We start from the raw sequence: 18,627 nt of genomic DNA on the forward strand, positions 1-18,627 counted from the left end.
GCCGTTTATTCTTAACATTTTCGATATAGCTATGTGGAGCCACAATGATGTTTCTATAAAGGTCGAATTTAAGATTTGTTTCGTTAATTTGTTGATCAGACTACATGTCAATATGAATAAGGACATTTTCTTGGTCTTCACCAATATTTATATAAGCATCTTTGTTATTTCCTAAATAAATAATATATTTAAAATATTTTAATTGGCTATATAGACATTTGTTCACGTGAATTTCAAATAAATCTCACATGAAATTCCAATGAAAAATTTCATGTGAGAGGCACCTCAAACCAGCTTATACATATAACTCATGTGAAATGTTCATGAGAATTTCACGAGAATTGAGATTCACATGAATCTCACGTTAAAATTTTCACATTAATTTCATTTGAACTTTACATTTAAATATTTTTGTATTTTTCATGATTTCACTTTATTTTATAATTGAAGTGTTATTTGAATTACTTTATTTTAAACATTCCCGTGATTTTCATGTGAAAACGATTAATGTGATTTTCACGTGAAATTCATCGGAGTTTTACATTGATTTCATGTGAAACTCACAAAGAAATGATGTCATGTGAATTTCATGTATAAGCTCGGTTAAGGTGAAATTGATGTGAATATCACGTGAGATTCACATGAATTGAAATTCACGTGAAATTGATGTGAGTGACATTTGCCTGTGAAATACGAGTGTGTTAATTTACATTCTTTTAAATGTCACCCTCTTGTCATGACAAATCTAAATTCGATAATTTAAAGGACAATGATTGAATTTACATCAAGTAACTAAATACAATGCTTGAGTTCTACGTTTTGGGTCGGATTTTATCATTTGACTTTCTAAATAGAAAAATAAAACATCTTGCCTCACTGTTTTTTTCTCTAATACTCGTTAACGTTGTTATGTACGTTGCATCATATATATATATATGATAAAATAAATCTGTTAGAGACAATAATGTTAGGACATTCAGTATAATACATAACATAACACATAAATAACATATAAATATATATAGATGAGAGGGTGAAAAGCAGATTAGTGATAATCTGCTCTATCACCGTCTCAGCTATGTGTTATTTATATAGTAGCCTATTGAAAGTTTATAGTAGCGACTCCTTTGACATTTTCCTTGTAATTTTAGGGAAGGATTTATGACACTGTAATATGTTAGCTTTTCTATATAACTTTTGGAATGGAAATGGCGTGCAGTGTTGCTATTAAAAGTAATGTCGGCATGTGCCGTTTATTCTTCACATTTTCGATATAGCTATGTGGAGCCACAATGATGTTTCTATAAAGGTCGAATTTAAGATTTGTTTCGTTAATTTGTTGATCAGACTACATGTCAATATGAATAAGGACATTTTCTTGGTCTTCACCAATATTTATATAAGCATCTTTGTTATTTCCTAAATAAAATAATATATTTAAAATATTTTAATTGGCTATACAGACATTTGTTCACGTGAATTTCAATAAATCTCACATGAAATTCCAATGAAAAATTTCATGTGAGAGGCACCTCAAACCAGCTTATACATATAACTCATGTGAAATGTTCATGAGAATTTCACGTGCATTGAGATTCACATGAATCTCACGTTAAAATTTTCACATGAATTTCATTTGAACTTTACATTTAAATATTTTTGTATTTTTCATGATTTCACTATATTTTAAAATTGAGGTGTTATTTGAATTACTTTATTTTAAACATTCTCGTGATTTTCATGTGAAAACGATTAATGTGATTTTCACGTGAAATTCATCGGAGTTTTACATTGATTTCATGTGAAACTCACAAAGAAATGATGTCATGTGAATTTCATGTATAAGCTCGGTTAAGGTGAAATTGATGTGAATATCACGTGAGATTCACATGAATTGAAATTCACGTGAAATTGATGTGAGTGATATTTGCCTGTGAAATACGAGTGTGTTAATTTACATTCTTTTAAATGTCACCCTCTTGTCATGACAAATCTAAATTCGATAATTTAAAGGACAATGATTGAATTTACATCAAGTAACTAAATACAATGCTTGAGTTCTACGTTTTGGGTCGGATTTTATCATTTGACTTTCTAAATAGAAAAATAAAACATCTTGCCTCACTGTTTTTTTCTCTAATACTCGTTAACGTTGTTATGTACGTTGCATCATATATATATATATATATATATGATAAAATAAATCTGTTAGAGACAATAATGTTAGGACATTCAGTATAATACATAACATAACACATAAATAACATATAAATATATATAGATGAGAGGGTGAAAAGCAGATTAGTGATCATCTGCTCTATCACCGTCTCAGCTATGTGTTATTTATATAGTAGCCTATTGAAAGTTTATAGTAGCGACTCCTTTGACATTTTCCTTGTAATTTTAGGGAAGGATTTATGACACTGTAATATGTTAGCTTTTCTATATAACTTTTGGAATGGAAATGGCGTGCAGTGTTGCTATTAAAAGTAATGTCGGCATGTGCCGTTTATTCTTCACATTTTCGATATAGCTATGTGGAGCCACAATGATGTTTCTATAAAGGTCGAATTTAAGATTTGTTTCGTTAATTTGTTGATCAGACTACATGTCAATATGAATAAGGACATTTTCTTGGTCTTCACCAATATTTATATAAGCATCTTTGTTATTTCCTAAATAAAATAATATATTTAAAATATTTTAATTGGCTATACAGACATTTGTTCACGTGAATTTCAATAAATCTCACATGAAATTCCAATGAAAAATTTCATGTGAGAGGCACCTCAAACCAGCTTATACATATAACTCATGTGAAATGTTCATGAGAATTTCACGTGCATTGAGATTCACATGAATCTCACGTTAAAATTTTCACATGAATTTCATTTGAACTTTACATTTAAATATTTTTGTATTTTTCATGATTTCATTTTATTTTAAAATTGAGGTGTTATTTGAATTACTTTATTTTAAACATTCCCGTGATTTTCATGTGAAAACGATTAATGTGATTTTCACGTGAAATTCATCGGAGTTTTACATTGATTTCATGTGAAACTCACAAAGAAATGATGTCATGTGAATTTCATGTATAAGCTCGGTTAAGGTGAAATTGATGTGAATATCACGTGAGATTCACATGAATTGAAATTCACGTGAAATTGATGTGAGTGATATTTGCCTGTGAAATACGAGTGTGTTAATTTACATTCTTTTAAATGTCACCCTCTTGTCATGACAAATCTAAATTCGATAATTTAAAGGACAATGATTGAATTTACATCAAGTAACTAAATACAATGCTTGAGTTCTACGTTTTGGGTCGGATTTTATCATTTGACTTTCTAAATAGAAAAATAAAACATCTTGCCTCACTGTTTTTTTCTCTAATACTCGTTAACGTTGTTATGTACGTTGCATCATATATATATATATATATATATGATAAAATAAATCTGTTAGAGACAATAATGTTAGGACATTCAGTATAATACATAACATAACACATAAATAACATATAAATATATATAGATGAGAGGGTGAAAAGCAGATTAGTGATCATCTGCTCTATCACCGTCTCAGCTATGTGTTATTTATATAGTAGCCTATTGAAAGTTTATAGTAGCGACTCCTTTGACATTTTCCTTGTAATTTTAGGGAAGGATTTATGACACTGTAATATGTTAGCTTTTCTATATAACTTTTGGAATGGAAATGGCGTGCAGTGTTGCTATTAAAAGTAATGTCGGCATGTGCCGTTTATTCTTCACATTTTCGATATAGCTATGTGGAGCCACAATGATGTTTCTATAAAGGTCGAATTTAAGATTTGTTTCGTTAATTTGTTGATCAGACTACATGTCAATATGAATAAGGACATTTTCTTGGTCTTCACCAATATTTATATAAGCATCTTTGTTATTTCCTAAATAAAATAATATATTTAAAATATTTTAATTGGCTATACAGACATTTGTTCACGTGAATTTCAATAAATCTCACATGAAATTCCAATGAAAAATTTCATGTGAGAGGCACCTCAAACCAGCTTATACATATAACTCATGTGAAATGTTCATGAGAATTTCACGTGCATTGAGATTCACATGAATCTCACGTTAAAATTTTCACATGAATTTCATTTGAACTTTACATTTAAATATTTTTGTATTTTTCATGATTTCACTTTATTTTAAAATTGAGGTGTTATTTGAATTACTTTATTTTAAACATTCCCGTGATTTTCATGTGAAAACGATTAATGTGATTTTCACGTGAAATTCATCGGAGTTTTACATTGATTTCATGTGAAACTCACAAAGAAATGATGTCATGTGAATTTCATGTATAAGCTCGGTTAAGGTGAAATTTATGTGAATATCACGTGAGATTCACATGAATTGAAATTCACGTGAAATTGATGTGAGTGATATTTGCCTGTGAAATACGAGTGTGTTAATTTACATTCTTTTAAATGTCACCCTCTTGTCATGACAAATCTAAATTCGATAATTTAAAGGACAATGATTGAATTTACACCAAGTAACTAAATACAATGCTTGAGTTCTACGTTTTGGGTCAGATTTTATCATTTGACTGTCTAAATAGAAAAATAAAACATCTTGCCTCACTGTTTTTTTCTCTAATACCCGTTAACGTTGTTATGTACGTTGCATCATATATATATATATATATGATAAAATAAATCTGTTAGAGACAATAATGTTAGGACATTCAGTATAATACATTACATAACACATAAATAACATATAAATATATATAGATGAGAGGGTGAAAAGCAGATTAGTGATAATCTGCTCTATCACCGTCTCAGCTATGTGTTATTTATATAGTAGCCTATTGAAAGTTTATAGTAGCGACTCCTTTGACATTTTCATTGTAATTTTAGGGAAGGATTTATGACACTGTAATATGTTAGAATTTCTATATAACTTTGGGAATGGAAATGGCGTGCAGTGTTGCTATTAAAAGTAATGTCGGCGAGTACGCGTGGTCAACTGATGTCATTTATGATTAAAACTTAGATTTATACTTATAGGTTTATCTGTATATGATAAGAGCTGATTGTAGTGTTTATACGTGTAATCATAGAAACCAAGAAAATCTGTGAAATTATCTAGCCTTAGGATCTACCCTGATTTACTTTCCACGACACCCTTCGTAACTTGTTACCTCTATGGCAGTTGTTGCAGTTTCATTTGCTTGGTGAGCTTGCAGTACACCGACAGCTTCTTGTACCTGTAAAATATGTGTTATTAAAGGTAATGTATACTGTCATTATTATAATTTTACGGTTTGCAAAAGTATAAATTATTTTAAATACATGGATTTTCTTATCCCAGGCAGATAACCTTAGCCGTATTCGGCACATCTTTTTGGAACTATTGGGCCTCAATGCTCTCCAACTTTGTGCTTGTTTTTGCTTTCTTTTTTATCTGAGCGTCACTGGTGAGTCTTAATTAGACGAAACTCGCGTTGGGCGTATTAAATTAAAAGCCTAGTAACTTTTGATAGCTATTATTTGTTGGTGTCTCTGTTCTGCAGGTTCTCCCATTTATTTCTTTGTAGTCCTGGCATGTAATTTTTGTCCTGTGTGTTCTTGCATTTATTCATTCTCTATTCCATTCATTTAATGGCGTCATATAGTGTTATATTTAACTTTGACATAAAAGTGCTTGTTTTGGCTCAAAACCCACCGTCATTTTCTTATAATGTCTTGTACCAAGTCCGTAAAATGGTCATTGTTATATCATAGTTCATTTCTCTGTGTGTTGCATTTTAGTGTTCTGTTTCTGTTGTGTAGTTGTTTTCTTATATTTGATGTTTCCCTCAATTTGAGTTTCTAACCCGGATTTGTTTTTTTCTGAATCGATTTATGAATTTTGAACTGCGGTATACTACTGTTGCCTTTATTTAGGCATACATGGTGTTGCTAAGTTCTCAGTCTTACAAACAAACAAAATATTATGTCTCATAGATATACTGAACCATAAACAGTAGGTCAATGGAAACGGACATTAGCATCTGTTCAGTTCAAAGAAATTATTTTCAAAGTTAACAGACATAGTCGAAGAACAACTACGCGAAAGATATATGGTGGCAAAAACTCACAATGACATTTGGTCAAGTGAACAAAAAGGATTCTGTTTTTAATGTTTTTATATAATCGTGTGTTAATTATTGTGTGCGGAAAGTTGAAAAGGCCAAATCGTTTGAAATGTAGTGCACTGTGTGATAAATCTAAGTATACAGTGAAGTAGCACATAGATTCCATTGACACTCTTCTTTTATCTTTTGTCCTACAAACCTTAGACGCTAGTGACTCCTTGGATTCCAACATGTGTAACAATTCAGAGTAGTCTATTTCCAGTAACATTCCAGTGATCTTTCTAGCCAGATCAGGGTACATACTTTGGATCAGAGGGAATATACGCTCTCCCAACAACTGTTTATGTTCCTGTTGTGGGAATTTATCCAACATGGTAGCAGTCAGTGGCAACTGAAAATTGTATGACTTGCTTTTGATCATTCTTAATTATTAAAATTTTATATTTGTATATAATTAAACAAAGAAAGCATCATAAATTTTAAAAGAATTTATCAGTATCAATATAATCATGATAAATTCAATAGAAGGCATATAACCAAATGACTTGATTCTTTACAATGCAAATGCTGTTGATGAGCAGTTGTAATACCTGAACTAAATATATTGAATTAAGGATCGATCTTCAATCAGATTGACACTTAGATAGAGAGGGAGAGTTGGTAAAAAATTGATTGAAGTATTACTACCCAATTTATTGCTACCTGTGTTTCTTTTACATGATGAGCTCTCAGTACAGCAACGGCTTCTTCGACCTACAATATATTTAATGTTAAAACGGTTATGTTGGTCATTGATAAATTTGTAGAGTTTTCATACAAGCATGCTATAGCTTAGAAGAATACTCGGAACCATGAAAGAAGAACAACCGACATATACATCAGCTGTATGGTACATAGCATCGAAGTTATCCATTTTTAAACAAATAAAACTTTATACAAATCCACCATTTTCTACATTTGAAAATGTACCAAGTCAGGAATATGACAGTTCTTGTCGATTCGTTTTTTTATGTGTTTTGTAATTTGATATCGCCATGTGATTAGGGACTTTCCGAATTGAATTTCCTCTGAGTTCAGTATTTTGCTATTTTACTTTTTGCCATTGTATTAGCATATCTATGTCTAGCGTTCGTCACATGCAAGATGAAATTAAGAATACACAGGTATCATTACTTAAAATCTTTCCTCGTTCTAACGTTTCCTCGTTTTACATATGCTCAATGACGGGGTTCAATAATTCTTGTAAATTTTATTATGACTATAATATTATCTGGATAACACTATCAGACATTTTTTTTATAATGCTGCAAATTGTCCGTGCTTGTACCAAAGGTCATGCTTGATTTTGATTTTATAATAACATTCACATAATTTTAGTGACAGAACAAAACACTTCGATAATTGCAAATTTGAGATTTTAATGTATGGTAAAATGATGACGCAATGGTACTTTAATGGTCAGAAAAAGCAATGATGTATATTGAAGCAAATACTGAGTATTTTAAATAACAAAAGCTGAGCCGTGGATTTTTTTTCCCTTTTTGACCTTGTATTGCTTATAATTGTTCTCATTCTTGTGTCTCTCTTTCTACAATTATTATTCTATATTTCATTTTTATCTATTACTGTTATAGTTTTTAAATGATATATAGCCAAAACAATACAAAATTGGTAAACAATGGCATTTCAGGGCAATTTTGTGTAGGAATAGGTTTGTGCTGTCTTGGTCGAGCTATTGCTATGTCAGATTTTCTTTTTTTCTGCTTTGAAAATTTAAGACAAAACTTGCATGTTATCATTGGTGGTCATGTATGGATCATTGATGGACACAACTTTGAAAAACTTGGTACCCCAGGATAATAATGTTATATTTGTGAAGTTTAGAATTTACTGGAACAATCATGGATACTGGTAGAATTATGAGAACTTTCTATTTGACTTGCATAAAAGAGGGACGAAAGACGCCAGAGGAACAGTAAAACTCATAAATCGAAAATGAACTGACAACACCATTGCTAAAGTTTTAAAAGACAAACAGACAAACCATAGAACACATGACACAAGATAGAAAACTAAAGAATAATCAACATGAAACCCACCAAAAACTAGGGGTGATCTCAGGTGCTGTGGAAGGATAAGTAACTTCTGCTCCACATGTGGCACCCGTCGTGTTCTTTATGCGAAAACAATTCTGGTGAATAGTCTTATACGGTAGGTCACGTTCATGTAAGTGAAGAGAATTGTAGTTTCGACGTAAGGCAAAAAGGGCAAAATCAATCTGCAAAAATGTAGTTTGCCCAGTAGTAAGCACTTTTTGTGCTGACATGAATTATCATTGATATGGTTATATTTATAAATTAACTGTTTACAAAATTTAGAATTTTTTAAATACTAAGGCTTTTCTACCTCTGGCATAGATTACCTTAGCTGGATTCGGCAAAACTTTTTGGAATTTTGGTCCTCAATGCTCTTCAACTTCGTTCATTTTTTGGCCTTTTTAACTTTTTTGGATTCGAGCGTTACTGAAGAGTCTTTTGTAGACGAAACGCGCGTCTGGCGTATATACAAAATTTAGTCCTGGTATCTATGATGAGTTTATTTGAATGTATCAACCCTCATTAATCATTTTTACTACAAACCTTAGCTTCTAGTGACTCCTTCGATTCCAATATGTGAAACAATTCAGAGTTGTCTATTTCCAGTAACATTCCAGTGATCTTTCCAGCCAGGTCTGGATACATACTTAGAATCAGATCGAACAGATGTTCTCCTATCTTCTGTTTTTTTTGCTTTCTTCGTGGGTCGGAAATCATGGAGTAAGCCAAAGGCGCCTGATCTTTGACTTTGTTAACTTCTTCCTGTGCATCAAGCTGAAACATAAATAGTGTTCTTGTTAATGCTAACTACCATAGGCAGTATGATTATAACTTATGTATGTAATACTTTATCTTACTACTTGCTGCCATGCACTGAAGAAATTAGCAATTCAAAATTTCGTTCCTTCTTTTCACTAGTTGCAAAACTGTAAATGTATTGTTCCTTTATGAAAAATCAGGAAATATTTCAAAAGAGATACCAGAGGGACAATCAATTAAATGTATATTTAAAGAAGCATACTACATGAATACCCATGTTAAGAATTTCAAGTAAAATGTTTAGCACAATAAAATCTACAAATAAATTAACCTGGTCAAAATAAACAACTGACTCCTTACATAGATACGAGTTATTTCCCTAGTATGGCCCATTTTTGTATTTGGCAACTTATAGATTCCTTCTTGAAGAGAGCCGAAAGATACCAAAGGAACGTTCGAACTGTATAAGTCAAAAATAGACTGAAATCGCCATGGCAATAAAAATATGACAATTTCTTTTTGCCAGTAGAAATACAACAATACGCCAACAATTGTAGAATACTTTACGGGTTCATTGCCATTTTAGGTGATTTTTTCTCTAAATTGTATTATTTGATCAGAATTAAAATTACAAACTGTAACAAATGATTACCAGTACACGCAGTACTGATCAGAATGATCTACAAACGGACGTCAATAAAAATAAGATATATAATATCAAAACGACTTATTTACGAGATGAGCAACCCAGGCATTTGGAAGTTTCTTTGTCTTTCGTTTTTCTACTTTAGTTCACCGACGAATCTATCAATCTAATTATTTGGATGTCTTTTTGAAACATGCAAAGTACGGAAAGGCTAATCTGCACCTTCAATATGTAATGCCTTTTATAGCTGACTATGCGGTATGGGCTTTGTTCGTTGTTGTTTATGGTACCTTATCAAACTGCCGAAAGTAGCAGTTTTACTAACATCGATTAAGGGGTTGATTTTTATTTCATTTGGCATGTGCTAGTTATCGTAGTACGAGTGATACATGAATAATAGGTAGTATATCGATCAAACCCGCTACTTATTGGGTTCAAAGTATTGCCCCTTATATTCAAATGTCTCGTTATTTTAACCAGTACATTTTATTCTGTTTGTCTTTTTATCGGAAAAAAACTAAGTTACTCTGGAATGAATACGAAAAGTATCTGGATAAAAACAGTTTTGCCATATGCTAGTCAAGCATAATATTGTAGGGAATTCAAGAAACATTTCAGATGTAAAAAAATATTTTGTTCGTTTTACAAAAATTTGCAAGGGAAACGGAGGGCTTAAGAAAAAGCAACCAAACCTTAAACTTTGATTAAGCAAATGTTATCATCAGAGTTGATCAGTTCATGTATAAACACATTTTTTTGAAAGTCTGAATGCATTCGTGTTTATTCATCTACGAAAAACTAAATAGTAGACCTGTTCAGACCTACCTCATTATCCGTTATAGAAGAAACTTGTGGTAGCTCTGACAAACCACTTGGACCCAGCGGATCAAGCAAAAATGCAATCGACTTCGTTGTTTTTCTGAAAATTGAGACATTGGAATAAGGAGATGACTGTATTATGTTGTAAGCTTGGCCTTCGTCAAACGTACGTTGTTACTGTCGCAAATTAAGTTAACGGAGCTTTAAAATATGCGAAGAGCAGTGAAAACTAAAGATTTGATAAATATATTCATCAAATGCCGCTTTGCATGGAGTAATACGGCTTTAGTGATCAGACTTTCTTATTGACATTCTACCTCTCGAACTTGGGGTATAATTGTCAACAAATTGTCGATATTCCCGTTGGTACTAACTGTGCGTATCTGCTAATCTACCTCGACTAATTTTCATATGAGTCTAACATTTATAAAAAAAAAATAAAAAAAAGAGTATCAAAGAATTAAGATCATCTAAAACAACCCAAACCTTTCTGATTTGTTTCCATTATTAAAACCTCCAGAACTAAAATTAAAAGAAACAACACCATAGCTTCCTCTGCCTCAAACTTAATAAAACATTTCCAATGTCTAACCAGATAGTTGTTGAACCATTTTGAAATATAGTTTGTCTGTAGGCAACCTTAAAGGAATTAATTTTTATAAAACTGAATTGTATTTTATTTAATAATCAAAGTTTATCTTCAGAATCTTAAAAACACTGTAACTGTTAGCTGAATGTTGATTAATTCGTTGTGAACGAAACCATCTCAATCGTGAACTAGCTTTTCAGTACTGTGGATTCATTATTATTCCTTGGATACCAATTTTCGTTTATTTCGTTGGTATAGGTGAACCACGAAATTAAGTGTTCAACGAATGACAAATTTCCTATAGGCTTGTATACAATCTTCTGCAAAACCACGAAATTAAATATCCATGCACATGTGAGTTTTCCTTAATCCACGAAAATTGGTACCCACGAAAATAAGTGAATCCACAGTACCATTCAACTGCACCATATGCACATGCCATCAATAAGGAAAATCTCAGGGATACTCGGGCCCTAAATATTGAAAGTCGTAAACAAAAAAACAACTGTGAAAAGCTGAAAAAGATCTAAAAAAAGGGACAAAAAAAATAGCCATACCAGGACATGAGACCTATTATCGTGGCTTGTGTTCTTGTGTAGTTGTGTAGTTTTAATATTTGATTTAATCAAAATAATATGATATTTTGAAGATCATCAATAAATAACATTTATTTGATATATGTTATTTACAACCATAGATATGATTTAAAAGATAAACTTACGGGCTTAAATGATTGCACGACTGTAATTCTTGGAGATATAGGAACACCTCGCTGAATAGTCTTTTGTCAGGTCTACATATGTCTGCATCCTGCGGAACATTATGCATATTATACATGAATCATTAAACAAATTGATAGATGCACAAGTTGGCCTATTTTGCAATATGGAATTCCAAGATAACAATTGTTTTGTTCCATATGTAAAGGTTGATGATGATAATCATTTTGAAATGACTTGCAAGCACTACTCTAAAATGTAAATAATCAATGCTTGCCCAAATGGAATAAAACGTGTAATAATTGGAACATCATGTTTGTAAGCTTTTATCCTTTTGGTCGAGCAGTATCAAGGTTATGACAAATACATTGCTTTTACATGTTTTGTTATCATTGCGTTGTACTGAAGAACCTTATACGGTATAATTTCTATTATTTCAATTCAGCCATTTTCATTCCATCAAAAATTTGCGAACGCGGCGAGATATGAAAAGAGGTCTTGTTCTTCTTTAAAAAAAAAGTCTTTTACTTATTGACCAGACAAAACAAGATATTTATACCTTCAATATTTGTACAGCGCATGACACAGTTATATCTGTTGAATGTTCAAGAAGAACAAGCAGCACACTTTTTATCAAATACCTTAAGACAGGTATACCTTGAACAATACTTCCACCTGCTACCTAGACAAAAAGTTATAAAACAATTCGTAACTTTAATTTTTAAACGTAAATAAGCAAAATTACCAAACTTTACCAAGCATTCAAACCTGAAAATATTTTATAAAATGGCAAAATCAAAAGCTCAAACACACCAAACGAATGGAAAACAATTATACATTTTTAAACTACAAATAAAAAATGTCATTAAAACCAAGGAAACATTTATGCATGTGATCACCGATGTACTATTCTCATGAAAATAGACAGTCGAAAAAATCATCGATTATAAGGGGTATTTTAAAATGCACTTTGTTGTTGTTGTTGTTTTCTTTGTACTTTTTTGGCCTCGTGTACGCAGCATAGTCTTGCTTTTGACAGAATATTCGAAAACAAGAGAGCTTAACTATAGCACAACTTTTTTTTTTAAATTAGGTAAGAAGACTTCCCTTGTCACCATTTTACGGTGTTTATATTTCTCAACCTGTAAGATTCGCTCGGGTATGTAACAATGTTTTAGGTTTTAACGAGAAAAATTTATGTATTACTGAAAAATGTTTACACCAGGGTTTTCGATATCGCAAACTAGTCAAAACATTTACTAAATTTTATCATCGGTATAAGGGCATCATTCGTAAATATAGCTCAACATGCAGACTTCTTATACGTTTAGGTATTTCACATCCAATATTATAACAAAACCTTTACATAGACTTATTAAGAGGGGATATAGTTACGATACTGTTGTCAGGCCATTAAAGATTGCGTATTTTGGCGTTAATATTGATTCACTAATAGGGTCTTTGCATCGGAACTAAACACATTTATTCAAAAACTAGTTGTTGACATGACACAGGTTATATTCTTCTCATATCTGTTATGATGGTATGAAACTAAACCCCTAACAGGAAGGATTGTACCTGATATTCATATGATGAAATCATAATCTTTCAATCAGTTTAATTGAAGTCTGGAGCTGGCATGTCAGTTGACTGCTAGTAGTCTGTTGTTATTTATGTATACTTGTCATTTTGTTTATTTTCTTTGGTAACATCTTCTGACATCAGACTCGGACTTAAATGAATTTTAAATGTACGTATTGTTTTGCGTTTACTTTTCTACATTGGCTAGAAGTATAGGGGGAGGGTTGAGATCTCATAAACATGTTAAACCCCGCCGCATATTTGCGCCTATCCCAAGTCAGGAGCCTCTGGTCCTTGTTAGTTTTGTATTATTTTAATTTTAGTTTCTTGTGTACAATTTGGAAATTAGTATGGCGTTCATTATCACTGAACTACACAGGCAAAATTTGCTCACATGAATTTCACATCAATCTCACGTGAAATTCACATGAAAAATTTTACGTGAGATTCATCTCAATCGAGCTTATACATGAAACTCACGTGAAAATTTTCATGTGAATTGCACGTGAATTGAGATTCACATGAATCTGATGTGAAATTTTTCACATGAATTTCACGTGAAATTTTCAATAAATTGTTTTGATATTTTTCATGTTTTTAATTAAATTTGAAAATTAAGTTGTTATTTGAATTACTCTATTTTAAAATTCATGTGAATTTCACATGAATTTTTTTTACGTGATTTTCATGTGAAATTCACATGAGTTTCACATGAAAATCACGTGAAACTCACAAAAATTGTTTTCATGTGAGTTTCACGTATAAGCTCGTTTGAGGTGAAATTGATGTAAATTTTACGTGAAATTCACATGAACTTAAATGCACGTGAAATTGATGTGAGTGAAATTTGCCTGTGTAGTTTATATGTGTTTAGGGGCCAGCTGAAGGACGCATCCGGGTGCGGGAATTTCTCGTTACAATGAGGACCTATTGGTGACCTTCTGCTGTTGTTTTTTCTATGGTCGGGTTTTTGTCTCTTTGATACGTTCCCCATTTCCTTTCTCAATTTTATAATCCATAATGTTACAATGTTAAGAAAAACCGTTCCCAAATAGGTGATTTTGATAAACTTAATTTCTTACTTCTTGATTAAAATACAACTCTCCAATGAAATTCGCCAATCGACATAGTCGAAGTACTATTTCAGAGCTCTTTAAATATTCCTCCTTGCATCTGTAATTAAAGGGAAAAAAAGTATTTAAAATTTATACCAATAACAGTATGACAAAGCATTAACGACATGTTCTATATCAAAGTTTTACAATTAAGCCATGTGAAGCTTGCTCACTGTCTACACAGCAATCCGTATAAATAGAACGATAAACTGTTAACCTACCTCAAGAGAAAAAGATTTCCAAAGTTGACAAAAGTCTGTGTTGTCTGTGATTTACAAATTAAGTACTGTACAAGTGTTGCTCCCGTATTTTGAAAACTTGCATCATTTAGACACTGAAAATATACAAAAGAAGTATATACTGTTAAAACGCATGTGAAATAGATACATGTACACCAGACGATAAAAATTGAAATCTTTGTTTTGGTTTACCAAACAAAATTAAGGTTCATCACCCTACGGTTTCTTAAATGTCATGTGCTAAGTCATGAATATTGCTGTTGTTATCTAATAGTCCGTATCTTTGTATGTTGGCGTGTAGTTTTGCAGTTAATGTGTCTGTTGTTCCTTATTTTACTCAGTTTTAGTTTATTATCCGGATTTGCTTTAGCTTAATCGAATTTTGACAATTGAACAGCAGAATATCACTTTGAAATTTCTCAAATAGATGGAAAGATTACAATTAAGGTTAGAAACAAACCTACGAATTATACACTTGAATATTGAGATAATTAATTCATGCGCTGAGAAATTTAACAATGCAACACAATGATGTTTTAAATTAAATATTCCGCTGAAAGGTTGAAATGTCCATTGCATGTGTCCAACTTATTGACTTTTGTTTTCTGCGGACTTTCATGTAGTTAATGAAAATTTATAATTATGATCCTTTATATAATTTAACTTGTATTCTATCAAAGTATTGCGACCAAAATGTATCTTTTATCATTCACACAGTTTTGACGGCCCAAGCATAATTCCGTCAAATATCAACCACTGTTTCATTCAATTTACATATATCTGTCTCAATGTTTGTCTAGTGTGCTATATGATTGTGATATACTTTAACACAGTAATGGAAGCTGCGTCTCGGTAATAAACATGTTCACCAATTATGTTTGTTTGAGTAACGATCACATTTTGTAGATATAAGGACGGCTTGACTAGTTATACAAACCAAGTGAAACAAGTCATGTCTCCTTCAAATATTTTACAATTGATTGTGCCCTGTTAGATTATATATTTGAGTATTTGATTTCGTCAGGTTTTATGGAATTTTCTTGGAGTTCGGTATTTTTGTTTAGTATACTTTTTTCTATTAAATCATATACCTTTTCAAACAAACTTTCTGCAAAATATGTCAACACCCTCTCATTAGAGCAATTATCTAGCATCTGTAGAATAATGTCTGATGTTTCTTTTATGTTGTCTGCACATAAAGTCAATCCATAAAGGATATCATTGAAAGCGGAAATAATATCTTCTACGTGACAACAGTTACTTGCATCACCAACTAGCTGGTAATCTTCTGTTAAGCTAATCTGAAATTATTTATATTGCAGATGAACACTTTAGAAAAATGTGTTAACTTCCTTACGTCATTACCATTACTTTATAGCGTACTATCTATTCTTTAGCTTATCTATTGATGAAAGCCGTGCGTCAATTACAGTTTCTTTCCTCGCGACATTTTTCATCTGATGAAAAGTTGTCTCATTGTCAAATCTACAACATCTTGTCTTATTCTATAAACAAGAAAGAGTCTCATTAACACAAACTAGGACATGTCGTAAAAACTTGATAAAAACTGACAAATAAAATTTGCTCATGTAAGCGTGGATAGAAACAGGATAAATAAACTCATCCTAGATACCAGGATTAAATCTTATTTTTACGCCAGACGCGCTTTTGGTCTACAAATACAAAACACTCGTCAGTCACGCTCGAATCTGAAACAGGTAACAAGGTAAAATAAAGTACCAAATTAAAAAGCAGATAAAGGACTTTAAAAAACAAATTAATTATTTATTAATTACTCATGTTGAAAATATCGTCATATAACTCATTATGATGTGGAAAAAGCTTTTTCATAAAAATCTCAAAGTCTTCGCTTATAGTTTTCCAAACCAGCCAGACTGTTTTCAAACGGTTGTCGTCAGTGTATCAGTGAGTTTTAACCGACTGTTGTATGTTCCTTTTATCAGAAATCTGCAAACGTCATTCGTTGGTGTTTACCAGAAATCTTTGATCTATTAAGCTGTGGATACCTTGGTATACCAAGCAGTTTAAAAGATGTAGGTATAATTGTAGAAACAATTTAACTTTATTACAATCATTATTAAATAATAATTTTTCTTAACCTATTTCCAGTAATACACAGTCTTACTGTAGTGAAAATGCCGTTTGGAATTGTCTTCATCTGTGCCATCTGTGTGGGCGCAAAAAAATGTGTTTGTCCCTGTGTCGGGGTAGGAAGGATATATACAGGTACAGCTGATGGGAATACCTGATTCATCACAGCAGCAGCAGCAGACTGATACTGAAAACTGAAAGAATCAAACATGTAATATCTGTGTTGTGACATACAATTTGATAATAAAGTATTGCAATTAAAAATGGTGTTTGCCTAAAACGTAACTGCTATGTACAAAGTTGTGGTGATTGTTTAACAAGACAGTTGCTATGAACACCCATGCAGAGTGCCTTTAATTTCTTGGTAAGCTTTACTTATCAGGTTAACAACTCTATAAGCAAATTTTTGTAGGCTTTCTTTGTTCTGCTTATGAAGATCTGTGAGTGCTGCTCTGTATGATGATGGTAAAATATTGTCACCAAACCTTTTTCTTAACTTAACAAACAAACTAAAACTATCTGACTGTACTGCATTTGGAAGCCTTGACGCAAAGTGTATAGCTTCATCTTTCAAACACAATAATAAGCTGTGTTGCTTGCTTCTCCTTGTCCCAAGTGTAGCCTCTTGAAATTATCTAGAATTGACACCAAATGATTCCCATCCATCTTTGTCCTGATTATAAATAGGAAGTTTATGGTGTGGTTCATTTGATGACTTACGACTAAATATTTTATACATTTGAATATGTGTTTTTTGGACAACGATGTCTATCATATCTCGAATAAATATTACCAGCAAGTGATTTACGTCAATTTTAATAGTGTGTTTATTTATAAGAACGGCAAATATTTGCCTCCCCCTATAGCGCTTTGATCCAAAAATATTGCCGTCTTTGTCCTATGAGAATCGAAATAATTCATGGGGGCTTGAATATATCTAGATTTTACCACGGGTTGTCCCTTTTTGCCGACATTTTACCCTCGCTAACGCTCGGGGTAAAATATTTGTCAACCCGTGGTAAAATCACGATATATTCAAGCCCCATGAATTATTTCTTAATTTCAATTTTAATACCATAAAATAGCATTTGTGCACAAAAGGGAGATAATTTGGAGTTTTTTCAATGATATAAACATTTGAAAAGTCATCTGGGGCCAAACCGAATCGATTTGGTTGGTAAATTTTTGTATCATATCATTAAGTAATAACTAATAGTGTAATAAATAAAATTTGTTATGAAAAAAACAAATGTTTAATTTTTGTAAAAATTTTTGTACCTGCGAGCCTCCTTAAATACCGAAATCGGTCTTCGAGAGTCACTGATGAGTCTTTTGTAGACGAAACGCGCGTCTGGCGTATATACTAAATTTAGTCTATGATGAGTTTTTTCATATAAAAACCACCTTCAAAACCAATAGCTAAATCAGCTATAAAAAGTCTAAAAGTAATGCTAGCCCTACAGTTAAATTTCAAATCCAAAACCAAAATACGATTTAAAAAGTTTTTAAAAACATTCAAATCAGCGGAACGCGATATTTCAAAACCAAAAGAAAAAATGCCTTAAAAGATTTGATAATTTAAATACTAGTAACACAAAAACGATATTTCAAAACCAAAAGCTAAATTCGCTTTGAAAAGTTTTGCAATCAAAATAACGCGAAGTAAAGGAAAAAGGGGTGAAGGATAAAAACCAAAAGCAAATGAATACTTTAAAACATTTTGATACGCGGGAAACGCTAGACAAAAGGACAAATTTTAAAGACCAGAGCAAAATATACCCTATAAAGTCTAGAAATATAGGATCAAATGAATTTAA

At 31.7% G+C, this 18,627-nt stretch overlaps 1 protein-coding gene across 1 annotated transcript in view; it reads right to left on the minus strand.

The window, feature by feature from the left end:
• The window catches only part of LOC134700980 (polyadenylate-binding protein 1A-like), a 29,773-nt gene extending 12,768 nt beyond the window's left edge, over nucleotides 1–17,005 (minus strand). Inside the window, exons 1-11 of the mRNA XM_063562122.1 lie at nucleotides 16,845–17,005; nucleotides 15,790–15,999; nucleotides 14,681–14,793; nucleotides 14,427–14,517; nucleotides 12,323–12,445; nucleotides 11,766–11,854; nucleotides 10,462–10,555; nucleotides 8,775–9,005; nucleotides 6,838–6,888; nucleotides 6,335–6,526; nucleotides 5,200–5,265 (exon numbers count right to left, since the gene is read on the minus strand). Of these exons, the coding sequence (XP_063418192.1) occupies nucleotides 5,200–5,265; nucleotides 6,335–6,526; nucleotides 6,838–6,888; nucleotides 8,775–9,005; nucleotides 10,462–10,555; nucleotides 11,766–11,854; nucleotides 12,323–12,445; nucleotides 14,427–14,517; nucleotides 14,681–14,793; nucleotides 15,790–15,999; nucleotides 16,845–16,973 (1,389 nt within the window). The 5' untranslated portion in view covers nucleotides 16,974–17,005. The remainder of the gene's footprint in view (nucleotides 1–5,199; nucleotides 5,266–6,334; nucleotides 6,527–6,837; nucleotides 6,889–8,774; nucleotides 9,006–10,461; nucleotides 10,556–11,765; nucleotides 11,855–12,322; nucleotides 12,446–14,426; nucleotides 14,518–14,680; nucleotides 14,794–15,789; nucleotides 16,000–16,844) is intronic.
• Nucleotides 17,006–18,627: the final 1,622 nt, after the last annotated feature.

Source organism: Mytilus trossulus, unplaced genomic scaffold (assembly GCF_036588685.1).
Source record: "Mytilus trossulus isolate FHL-02 unplaced genomic scaffold, PNRI_Mtr1.1.1.hap1 h1tg000210l__unscaffolded, whole genome shotgun sequence".
Classification (NCBI taxonomy): Eukaryota; Metazoa; Mollusca; class Bivalvia; order Mytilida; family Mytilidae; genus Mytilus; species Mytilus trossulus.